The following is a 12,183-nucleotide window of genomic DNA, read 5'->3' as shown; positions in this document are numbered from 1 at the left end:
GGGGGGGGGGGGGGGGGGGGGGGGGGGGGGGGGGGGGGGGGGGGGGGGGGGGGGGATGAATTGCCAACTTGTTCTGACCTCTGAAACATCAGCCCATACAGTGGTGGCTTTCAGTATAAGTGGCATGCGTGCTGGATATAGCCAATCAAAAAGGAAACCATATGTCCTCCGACTGTATATATTCAATGAAGAAAGTACTAGAAATCAGTAAGAAATAAGAAATCACGTAAAATTAAACTGTGACAGCAAAACCAACCTACTGGTAGCCATTGCAATTCCTCTAAGATCTCTCATCAATCCAACTAAAACTTGTTTCACATCATCCGAGCGAAATAATGAGTCTGGTATTGATTCCAAACTCAGGAAAACCTTCAGTTGAATCATTGTCACTCAGACAAAAAGTTTGAAACAGATATTTATTGGAAATTTAATATTAAGAATATCTTGGGACAAAGGTATGGATAAACTACATAAATTGAAAAACAAACAAATTAACATTACAGGTACAAGATTAAGTAACAAAACTAAAACTTTAAGTACAATATACTGAAGTGAAATTGACTGAAATAAGAAGAAAAAGGAAGTTATGGACAAAAATAGGAAAGATTTGATAATTGGGCAACCTTAGGAAAAAAACCTTTTGGGAAATACATTTTTTGGTGTTGACTGGACCACAAACGCATTTCCCAAAAGCTTTTTTCCTTTTGTATTAATTTTTTTTAGAACTTATACCCTAATACGCATTTCGGAAATGCATTTGGGTTATATTCACGTAGAAAGTGGTGTTCCTCTATGGGGTGAGAAATTTGCTGCCGTAGCTGTTGCCGCCTGGAGTAGACAGAGAAAGACTGAACTGGGTCTGGTCAATGCTGTGGCCTGTGGCTGAGTTGCTGAGATTCATGTCGACCAACGGGATATTCATATGGTTTATGCTTGTGGTTGCTGGTGAAAGAGGATTGATATTGACTCCTTTCACGTTCAGGGCTTCCAGGGAATTCACCAGTTCGGTCAGTACATCCTTGTAACTCATCGTCCCGATAGTGTCAAGTTGAGCTGCGGTCATTACTTACGGCAGCTCCAAGCCACTGCATAGGCAAAATGGGGTTTTTGCCGGAGACAGAGGCAGCGAGGGGGACAGCAGCAGCCACATGGTTTGTGGCATACGTGAATATACCCCAAAACGCATTTCGGAAATCCGTTTGGGGTATAAGTTTAATATAATAATAATAATAATAATAACCCCAAAAAAAACACTTTTGGGAAATGCATTTGTGGTCCAGTCAACACCAAAAACGCATTTCCCAAAAGCATTTTTCCTAGGTTTGTCCAATTATCCACTAGTCTTTCCTATTTTTGTCCATAACTTTCAGTTTCTTCCTATTTCAGTCAATTTCCCATACACCGAATCCATTCATGGTCTTCTGAAGCTATGAAAGGTAAGAAAATGGGTACAATTAGTTTAACCTTTTTCCTTCCAGTCAAATTGAACATAAAATACCTGTAGAAGAGGATCCATTGATGCTTTAAATTTCAAAAAGCTGTCTTCCATGAAGATCAACAAGCCCAATATGTAATAGAATGTTGTTCTGCTGCGTGAGCTTCTGTAATCTCTTAAAAAGGGAAACTGTTCCCTCTGAATATGCAAAAAAAAAAAAAACAAAGCAAGTAAAACCCAATCTAAGCATCATATGCCAATAAATCATAAATTTACAGCAGAGAAAAGGAATAGGAGATTCAGTGTTGTACTGACATTACAGTTGGAGATTATTAACTGAGTAGTATCCAACTTCAAAAGAAGCTTTGCAGTCATATATCTGCATAATATTGAATATCAACAAAAGTAATAACGAGACCATAACATTTGAACTTCCAAAGTTATTTTGTAAGCTTTTGTTGTGGTGGAGCAAAAAAGCAGTTTGGAGGGGAAGATGGGAAACACACTAACCCAGTAGCCATTTCCAACATGAGATTTAAACTCTGATCAATAACTTCATCACTCTGCAAAAAAGAACAAGATTAAGATTGAAATCATGAATATCTTTGGGAATAGCAACAGGGAAATTGCTCTCCTATAACAATCACCTCGCCGTAGCATTTAAGGTTGGTTGCAATCTTTCCCACGATGACATTTAAGATGAGCATATGATCGTGAAGCCCAAGAAGTTCAGACAATTTAGCATATAACTGCTGCAAGAGAAACAGTTCACAATAAACAAACAGCAAGAAAGATGTGAGTAAACAAACTCTAGCATTGTCCAAGCATCTAGCATAGATTGGTTTCAAAATTTCAATTTCACTTACCTTAGATGAATGAATTGCTTGGTCTCCAACATATGACTTTTTGAAGTTTTGAAAGAAGATGAGAATAGCAATGTCAAGCCTCTGTTTGTTTGTTTCAGAATACCTCTGCCCGTTGCAAGATAGAGAAGAAGACGAAGTAAGAGCATTTCAATGCAAAAACCACCCTAGGCTTCAATCAGAGGAAGAACCGAAGAAGTATGCAAGTAAAGAACTTAAAAACTATTTTGCCACCAGAGCAGTAAATCATGCCAAAAACTAACTTTAATGAATTTGTCTCCATAAGAGCAAAAATATTGGGAGATATGACTTTACCTGAGTATGCAAACCACTATCAGTGATATTTATCAACCGAAGAACACGTGCTGAAAGTTCTGCATCATGGATTTCTTGCGATTCCCCACTAATGTTGAAAAAAAAAACACAAGTTATGAGTAAATGGATTGAAAAAAATGTATATATCCCACATTTATAAGTAAATATATACCTGTAACCACTGAGTTGTTTTGTCTTAACAATAGCTGCAACTATATGCACTATCCAAGCAAGTTTAGTTTCAACCACAGAAATGACTTGGAGATCAACCGCTTCCTGTTTTAAATAGATTTGAAGATGTTAATACAGGAAATGAAAAAGTTTTTTCCAACCTACAGGAACTTGTGAATGGTAGTATCTGACATACCATATACAACTGCAGAAGAGGATCTGTAATCTGCATAATATACGAGCTACAGCTCTCGTACTGCAACTCAGGAAACCAAGTTCAGTAAATGCATGTTTGTTACAGGTCATCAGACAATGTTGACTTTAGTTTCTAATTTTATACTGATATTCTTTGTTTGAATCTTGAGCAAACTGACCTGAAATCTACAAAGGTAAGGAAGGCAATCAAGCTGATCCTGTAAAAGCTCCACATTATCAAGGGGATTCTCTGAGGGATCAGGAAGTCCTGCCTGCACCAAGCAAACAATAAATGATAGGGCAAAAGAACATATTAATAAGATGAAGTCATAACACCTTGTCATGAGAATCAAAAGCATCCAACCTGAAAAGAACTAAATCTCGATGTGATAAAACACTTGACAATCTCAGGTACAAACTCATTCAGCAAGCTTGGAGTGTCCCCCTTCAAATATGGTACAGATGAAACCAGCCTAGACCAGAGTCCAAGGAGGTAGTAAACACTGCTGCTGGCCCACTGATGAGAAAGATGATATATCAGCAGATGTTCCAGGAAGTCAGGAACAATGACAAACAATGTCAAATGTATGAAGAAATTTCTCAAGATAAATAAAAAACTGGCAACCTGCCACGACTGTAGAGATTTCAGAGTAAATTCAGCCACTAGACGTATCCAATCACCATAGCATTCAACATTTACAAGCTCTTGCAGCTGTAATATAATTTACAAAACCACCTCTGTAAGAAGCTTTACCCAGGAATAATATAAAACACGAAAGCAAATATGGTAGCTCAAAGATATAAAATGACCTCTGAGTTTTTCAAAGATCACAAGTTTGATACTCATCCATTACTTCTCATTATTGAATAAATCAACCCATATACATTTTTCAGTTTAGAGATGATAGACTGACCAGATGGAAGTTCATTTCACTATACTGAAGCAAATTATACAGTGAACATGCCAGTTAGGTACATAATATACAAAATTAGATTGGTAAGACAGAAATAAACTTCATAACTTCTGAAGATCACAACTTAAAGAATGTCCAATTCATTTATTTAGTTTGTGCCCATGGTCTCATGTGTTAGCTCATACACACTCTGCATTTCAGAAAACAATTCATCTGCCAAATAGATACAACAAAAAGCACATCTTCATTCTTCTGAAGTAAACTAGAGCTACATTGGTAAATATAATCATTTGGAATAGCTGAACATGAAGCAATGTTGCACAATATGGAAGTTTTGCTTTCGCCTTTATAGTCTAACAATGTTTGATGTCTCACTTAGGGTTCTTTTCTTTTTTGCGATCATTTAGTTATTAATAATTGATTTTTTTCTAACTTCTGAATGGGAAAGATATGCAATAATGTACCAGCTGTGATCTATTTAAAAGCATCCACTTTGAATTCAAGCATATAGTTATTTTCTGTTGATCTTTAGGTCATGTGTTTACACCCCAGAAACAAATCCTCTGAAAAGAGATGCAATGTTGTGCACTATAACCTGCATGATGCAGGAGCCTTGAATTTTAAATCAATCCTCTTTTTAGCGTATTGATCTCATTTCATTAAGTAGAAAAGATATAGACATCCAAATTATACCAGTGAAGAAACAATGCCTTATTGGAGAAATTTCACATGCATTGACAACTCAAGATAGAATTCATGAGATGACAAACTGGTGAGTGGCAAAGAGCCAGCATCTGACATTCAGGCAGAAGCTACAAAAGACTAAAATTATATTCAACAAGAGAAAGATCATATTCAACACATTCCAATAAAATTGAATGCATTGAATGGGGTATTTATACAGAACAAGGAGGCACGAGGTGGGGAAACAGGAAAATTGGGAATCCTGAAATCTCTACAAGGAAACTAAATCTATAAACACTAAGGCACCTATGCTTGAGTTTAGGCAGCATTCATAAAATTTAACCTTGGAATCCTTTAACTATTATAAATAAATGGAAAAAACATATTGTTGATATTGTGCATGGATCAGAAAAAAAGGAAGGGGAGTACCTGAAAGTTTACTTTAAAACGTCCAAGAAGACGACAAAACTCATGGTAATTATCATGAAGTGTAAGTCCTGTTTCAGAGAGTGAAGAGAATTCCATCAGCACCATAGAAGTTCTCCAAATCTCCAATTTATTATCAATACTAAATAGTAGCAATCATACTGGCTTTGATTAGTACTGAAAATAGGCAGTCTCACATCAATGAACTGATTCACTGAATAACTCATTCCAAGTTAACATATATTCTACTCCAGTTAAAATTCTGAACATAATCAGATAATTGAAAATTTGGGATGTTTTGAAACCAATTTTACTTTTCGGAGAGCAAAGAACTATTCGAAAACTATTCAACTTTGCAAACACAATGATCCACTAAACTGATCAATTCAAGCCCAAAAAAATTCTGTGAACATAACAAATATGGAAGTTACTAAAATTTAATGTTGCAATTACCCTTATACACAGTATAATTTGGACATGCAAAAAATTTTATTCACCTTTCCCTGTTCGGAGAATATCTTTGGTTCCTGTCATCAGGTGCAACAAGTATTTCATCCTAGCAGTATCATTTGTGAACACTGATCTTCTCACAGAAGCCAGGCGAACCAGACACTCCAAAGCCTTAATAGTAAAATTTAAGACTTGTTAGCTATCAAATTTAATCATCATGACTTCAAATCAATACATTGAATGTGCATGAAATGATTTCAAGGACAATGAATAAAAAGCACAGGTTTGAATATTCTAGGCTTCCTAGGAAGCAAGCAAAAGGAATCATGGAAAAACCCAAGTCACCTTCCTACAACATCAAATATAGACAACTATATAGCTACCTAACTTGAGCGCAAGATCCACTTGCAAAGACAACAGAAATACTAATGTTCTTACCTCCTTTGATACATTAGGTTCATTGTTTTCATAGTAATCAAAAAATATCTGTACTGTTGAGGGATCCTCAAGGATTTGCTTCCACGCAGACGGTATCTGTGAAGTATTTAATTGGGAACAATAGATAACAACTCCAAATGTACATAAAGGAGCTACATTACTATTAGGAAATGCTAAAGATACCTGAATATTGCTAAAATCTTCTGAACTTTCATCAACTGTTGTCCCCATAAAATCAAAAGATAAACATTTGAGAGATAGTGCAATTGCCAGTTCTTGCAACTTGCCACCAACTGCATTGTCAACAATGGAAGCAAGTATTTAAAACAAATAGTGATGAAGAGCATATGTATTAATCTCAACTCATAAAAAGCAAGCATTGCAATTCTGAAAAAGGTATTGACATTGTACCATCATTCTTCAGTTGTGACAGTGAAGTAAGGGATATTTGAAATACTTGAAGAAGTGATTGGTCTCTAAAGGAGCAAGTCACCCTACGATGCTGTGCAGATGGCAACCCAGGACTTGGCTAAAAAGTTTTCAGAAATACAGAGAAATGCATCAGCAGACAACATAGTACGTTTATGAACTACTCAATCAAAGATACTCATAAATAGGAAAAATAGACTTAATAGTTAGTATATGAGAACTGTATCACAAGCAGAAGGGTGAGCACAAAAAGAAGACAGGAGCAAACCCACTTCAGTTCAAAATCGTCACTAATTTGATTTAAGTCAGAGTAGAGCTCCCTTCCAGATATAGGGTATGGCAGAATAATTAAAACGGTGATTGGTGAAGCTTTTGATAGAAAATATTACTTATATATATTAGATTAGGAAGAAAGCAAGATTTTAAGGAGAACAGGCCATCTAACAAAGTAGTCCAAAACTACCTGAATCCCCATAACTTTAGCCCACTAAGATGCCAAAAGAGTATTCTACTTCATAAAAGCTGTATTAGAACCAAGAATTTCTGGAAATTAGAGCATTTTAGTGCTTTATAGACAGTGATTATAGGATGTTCAAGCTACCATTATACATTGTGCACTAGAAGTCAGCCAAACCATCAATCTTCATAGTTCTTTCTCATTCGACAAATAAGAACAGCTTCTCTTTAGAGAAAGATGTTTGTTAAGTCAATAAATTCTAGCTGATTAAATTTAAAAATTAATGGTATGCTTAAAAGAGTTCTGATATCTCCTTATTGCTGTTAGCCCATTACCTCATGGATTGATTAAAACTATCAAATGACACATATAGCTGTGAAAACAAAAAGGTTTATGATACCCTCCCCCAGCACTTCTCTAACAGTACTGGCAAGTTCCTAATACATTTAGTATAAGCTCATGAATCTAGCCAAAGCCTTAAGATAAAATCCTATGTCACATGGTAAATATTTCTTAGTCCTTTCCTTGGCTTTAGGAAGATAAATAATACTTTGAGTATCACAAAATAACAAGGAGTTTTAAGATGAAGATGAACCTGATTCATCTCAGAGATGAGCTGATTCAATATCTTCAAACCGATGGCATAATGCAATGGTGTCTGGGGACAAGTAAAATAAAAATTAAGCAAAAAACAACACATCAGAAGCTCATAGACAGCATATTTACTTTTGAGGACATGTAAACACAAACCTTTCCTTTTAAAAAGAAGTATTTAGAACAAAGTATAGATAAATATTGCAGATCCAAAGTTGACTCAAAGGCTAAACAAATACTCTAAGCAAGATTTAGAAGAAACCTACAAATGAAATCTATAGATGGAGAGCAGAGGAAAAAAAAAAACAAAAAAGGAGCATATTAGCAAGACAAGCTTCAAAAAAATAATAAATGTAATGGAAAACCATGATTAGCACTAATATCATATTTCCAAATTCCAACACCCTCCCCCTCCCCACCCCAAAAAAAAAAAAAAAAGCACGATAGGGAGGGGCAAAAGCATTATCACATGCCTCTTGACAAATTAATATCCAGAGAATTTATTCAGTGTCATTATAGCATTATATGGCCAGTAGACATCAGACAGTACTTACCTGATTCAAAAAGTTTGTTGATTCTTTAACCACGTCTCTGAAACTGTCTTCTTCAAACCACCCATACTTTGTAACCCGGCAAAACAGTTGAATTAAAGATGCAGTTACAAAAGGCTCCAAGTCAGGTCCTCTTGTGGCCAGGTACTTTATAATATAGTTTCCTTCAGAAAGAGTACAGATTAGCCTAACAACTCCTTAATTGTCAACATATCACAATAAGTAGATATTAATAAATCAATATATAAATTTAATTATGAGAAATATCAAAGGCTAAAGTTAAATAAATCCATAAATTAGCAAAAAGTGCAGGGTAGAAGCACACAAGACTTTCCAAGATCCATCTTATAGTGCATATGGACTACAATTGTTTTTCACATTTCCTTTCACACACAACCACCCCCTTCCCCTTCACCAAGGCAACCATGTCACTAGCTTACCTATGCAGACCACCATCTATTACTAACTATGCAAAGTTTAAAACTTTACTAAATTACAAAGAAAAGCTTATTTCATCTCACATTTATAAGAAGTAGAACATATATTGCTCTAGAACCTTTATAATTCATCCAATTTGACAGGGATTGAAGTGAAAAACCTAGAACTACACAGAGGATGTCAAAGGCACATAACAGAAGGAAAAAAAAAAAAAGAGGAAAAACCTTATAGACTAAAACTTCAAAATTAAGTCACTGCAAGCTAATAAGAACATTACGAATATCAAGCCGAAGCTGCAAAGATAGGTGTTGTTCTGTCACTTGCTTCAACAAGCTTGAACTAGCCAGCATTAGTGCATAAGGTGTTGATGCATTGTCTAATATGTATTGGCACTGTGAGATGTAGCTACTGTTTAGTGAGAAGCATTTGAGAGTGTTCTCTGCATGTGCTCGTTCAGCAGAATCCTGTGAGTTGTAAAGTCTCTCACACAACACTTCGAGTTGTGCCAAGCTCTCCATTTTTCAGCAAAACAAATTTCTTGGAGTTCAGGCAGCCAAACAATGCAACTTAAAGGTGCCAAAATTCTTTTGAATATGTAATCAATACAAAATTAGAAACCCAAAAACTCTGCAGGTATATATAGCAGACCAAACAAGAAGAAAGAAGAGATAAATCCAAGTCAGGTCAACATATTTCTGTCAAAATATCTGAAACTAATATAAAATGTTGCATCATTTACAAATTACAAAATTTGAGGGTTGTAATCGTTCTTTTCTTCTTTTTACAAAGTATTCCTACTAAATCAGGACAATCAACATAAAGGGGCTGTGGAACTGATCAGCAAGACTCAAAGGCGGTAACTTTGTGCCAGTAGATCATTACAGCAGGCTTTCCTGAAAATGAATTTTGATTGGAATGCATAATCAGCTATAGAAGAAACTTATTAGTTTAACTAAATCAAGGAAATCATATTTAAAACAATAAATAAATAAGGTGGAGTCCATCCAATATTTCAATGTTCAAAAATACAAGAGTAGAGTGAAAAGAACACAATATACAATGCACTCCATAGTAAACCAAGAAGGAAACAACATGCCCAAAATACTTCCAATATTGTAGCAAATGAAAATGGAAATTCCACTCCCTAAAATATCGCCCTTCTAAATGTTGAACATCACTTAGGAATTCTAAGCAAACAAGTAATTTGCAATTGAATAGACAGAAGGCAGCCTCGATAGAAAATGTATCCCTCTCTCTATCATTTTATTGATAACAAAAATTCCTTCCAAGGGAATACATGGAAAATGTTTCTGAAATCCAATTTGATCAAACTCTTGGAATAAATTATTATTTTATATTTTCAGATTCACTTGACTGTTACTTCGCTCGTGTGATGTCATGAGATTTTCAACAAAATTTTGCATCAATTCCATAACAGTCACCTATGACCACTGTTGCAAAAATCCCCCGCCTAGGCGCTAGGCGCCCCTAGACCGAGGCGAATTGCTCCCTAGGCATCCACCTAGGTGGCCGTCCGCCTAGGTGGCCGGCCGCCTAGTGCCTAACTCGGCCGACTGGGCCGAGTTGGCAGCCGACTTGACGGAATTTGGCCGAGTTAACTCGCCCAACTCGGCAAAGCTAGCCGAGTTAACTCAAGCGAGTCGGCCTTGTTAATTTTTTTATTATATTTATATATATTTAAATTTATTTATTTATATAAGTAAGAAAAGTAATATATAATATAATATATGACATACACACACACACATGCGTTATTTTTTTATTTTTATAGGTTGCTGCCTAGACCGTTTAGGTGCTAGTCTACCGCCCGTCTAGCGACTAGCGCCTAGCGCCTACTGCAACCATGTCTATGACCTAGTGCTTGTACATGGTAAAGTTAATAGATGGATATTACCATTTGCATCCAATGTTGCACCAGGACACCAACAAAAAGTAAAATGGAATATCATATAACACAGGCCTGGGAGAGTGATGGAGAAAATATAGGGGGAATATGCTTCCGAGCACTTGAATATGAATTTAGCTTCTTTATTTTAGAACATGAACAGACGATGATGGTGATAGCTGACAATAGAGTGAACCAAAATGAGCTTTTCTGTTATTACTCTGGGCAGATGTAGGCCTAAGGTTGGCTGGAAGAACACTTCAAGCTTCAAAATAAACTTATAGGTGACTAAAGAAACGAATAGCATTTGCTGAGTTGCTGGTAACAAGGTCATTCCAGAAACATTAGAAGGCAAATTAAGAGTGAAAATAACAAAGCTCAAATTCTAACTTTCATTTCCTTTTTACCTTTCCTTCCGTTCCTACTCCCCAAAATATATCTTGCACAGCATGCTCAGATTTAAGTCCACTTGAATTCACGCATTATTCGTTTTGACTTTTTAGAAGAATATGAAAAAATAAAATTAAAAAAATATTACTCCATATTTTCCAATTCATGTGCTATGTATCTGCCATTACTATCCCACTTCTCTATTGAACTATACTCCAACACATTTCACTTTCCAGTGTCTCTTCCCTTCACTCAGTTTCATGTGATCCTCTCCATTCAACTGGTTTTCCAATGTCCACGATAAAATCAATCGCTACCATTTTATCAGCATTAAATTTCCTACATTAGCAACAGCAATGTCCATACATAATTGCATACAAGCGTTTAAAACATACAAGCAGATAAATACCTGTACATCCTCAGTGAGAGATATCACAGAGGTAATTACAGATTTACAGTTGATGTTCAATAAATGAGCATACATGCGTATACAATGCATAGCTCCATTCACCATTAATTAAAGCAGAAAAATACCAACAGCCCATTTTATTCCACAAAGCATCAAACTAATTTTTTTTAATACAAACAGATAATAATAACAGACAATTTCTTCAAGTCTAGCAGGCAATGATACAGTAATAGTGAATACATCCATTCAAAATATTAAACAAAAAAATGAAAATACGAATAGAATCGCAGTATCCTGTGCAGAAATGAGGACACAAGAGAATATTTTCAGTAATTATCGAGGAAAAATAACTCGGAAATTAATTATTAGAAGCAATGAAGTAGAAACTGGAGCCTCACATTCAGCGCAGGAGATTTTGGCGAAGGTTGAGAAGTGTGTTAGGGTTTGGATCGTCTGCTAGTAGTAGGAATGAGAGAGGCTAGACTGAAGATTGACGAAGGAGAAGCGAGTTGTAGAAGATTTGATTGCCTCATTTTATTTTATTTTTTCCCGGATTCCCCCACTAAAATTACTACATAATTTTTACCGTTTTACAGTATCTTATTGTGAGATTCATTTTACAATATCTCCTTGTTTGAACCATTTTATAATATATATCCTTATCTATCTAATCCATTTTAGAACATCTCCCATCATTGTAGCTTTTGATGAGTTTTTTTTGGTTAGTTTTTATGAGTTTTTACAAGTGTAATTATAAACAAAAGGATTGAAGGGGAGGAAAAAAAAACAAAATAAAATTTAAATTTGAAAAAACAATAAATAAATATTTACGTGTCCAGTCGGGCGCGTGCATTCGCAATAGTTGTGTCTCACGCGAGACAGACTACCTTGTCTTCTTTCTTGGTGGGACTCACAAAGCTGACAAAAACTTTGGTCTTTCAACAAAGACGAATGTTCTTCTCTCCTCTCTCTTTTCAACCTCAAATTGGCCTCTCAAAAACCTACCAACAATGCATTGATGAGAATGCTTTTACAGGCCCTATTTGGTAAATGGTTGTTAGCTGATTTGGGTTGGCTGTTTGGATTAGAAAGTATGATTTTGATAGATTACCTGTTAG

General features: G+C 35.6%; 1 protein-coding gene across 2 annotated transcripts in view; it reads right to left on the bottom strand.

Moving 5' to 3' along the window:
• Nucleotides 1–11,586, bottom strand: part of LOC116006634 (exportin-7-like) — an 18,468-nt gene extending 6,882 nt beyond the window's left edge. Inside the window, exons 1-22 of one of the 2 annotated variants that reach the window (XM_031247082.1) lie at nucleotides 11,464–11,586; nucleotides 8,638–9,253; nucleotides 7,926–8,086; nucleotides 7,373–7,435; nucleotides 6,303–6,420; nucleotides 6,075–6,184; nucleotides 5,892–5,987; nucleotides 5,501–5,624; nucleotides 5,007–5,074; nucleotides 3,605–3,691; nucleotides 3,344–3,496; nucleotides 3,159–3,251; nucleotides 2,981–3,040; nucleotides 2,786–2,889; nucleotides 2,614–2,701; nucleotides 2,302–2,406; nucleotides 2,083–2,187; nucleotides 1,946–1,998; nucleotides 1,751–1,814; nucleotides 1,499–1,633; nucleotides 257–369; nucleotides 79–172 (exon numbers count right to left, since the gene is read on the bottom strand). In XM_031247082.1, coding sequence (XP_031102942.1) covers nucleotides 79–172; nucleotides 257–369; nucleotides 1,499–1,633; nucleotides 1,751–1,814; nucleotides 1,946–1,998; nucleotides 2,083–2,187; nucleotides 2,302–2,406; nucleotides 2,614–2,701; nucleotides 2,786–2,889; nucleotides 2,981–3,040; nucleotides 3,159–3,251; nucleotides 3,344–3,496; nucleotides 3,605–3,691; nucleotides 5,007–5,074; nucleotides 5,501–5,624; nucleotides 5,892–5,987; nucleotides 6,075–6,184; nucleotides 6,303–6,420; nucleotides 7,373–7,435; nucleotides 7,926–8,086; nucleotides 8,638–8,878 — 2,235 coding nt within the window. In that variant the 5' untranslated portion in view covers nucleotides 8,879–9,253; nucleotides 11,464–11,586. The remainder of the gene's footprint in view (nucleotides 1–78; nucleotides 173–256; nucleotides 370–1,498; nucleotides 1,634–1,750; nucleotides 1,815–1,945; nucleotides 1,999–2,082; nucleotides 2,188–2,301; nucleotides 2,407–2,613; nucleotides 2,702–2,785; nucleotides 2,890–2,980; nucleotides 3,041–3,158; nucleotides 3,252–3,343; nucleotides 3,497–3,604; nucleotides 3,692–5,006; nucleotides 5,075–5,500; nucleotides 5,625–5,891; nucleotides 5,988–6,074; nucleotides 6,185–6,302; nucleotides 6,421–7,372; nucleotides 7,436–7,925; nucleotides 8,087–8,637; nucleotides 9,254–11,463) is intronic. The other variant, XM_031247083.1, reaches the window with a different exon arrangement.
• Nucleotides 11,587–12,183: the final 597 nt, after the last annotated feature.

This window comes from Ipomoea triloba, chromosome 15, assembly GCF_003576645.1.
Source record: "Ipomoea triloba cultivar NCNSP0323 chromosome 15, ASM357664v1".
Classification (NCBI taxonomy): Eukaryota; Viridiplantae; Streptophyta; class Magnoliopsida; order Solanales; family Convolvulaceae; genus Ipomoea; species Ipomoea triloba.
Note: the sequence above shows the minus strand (reverse complement) of the source record. Positions and strands in the feature narration are given on the sequence as shown.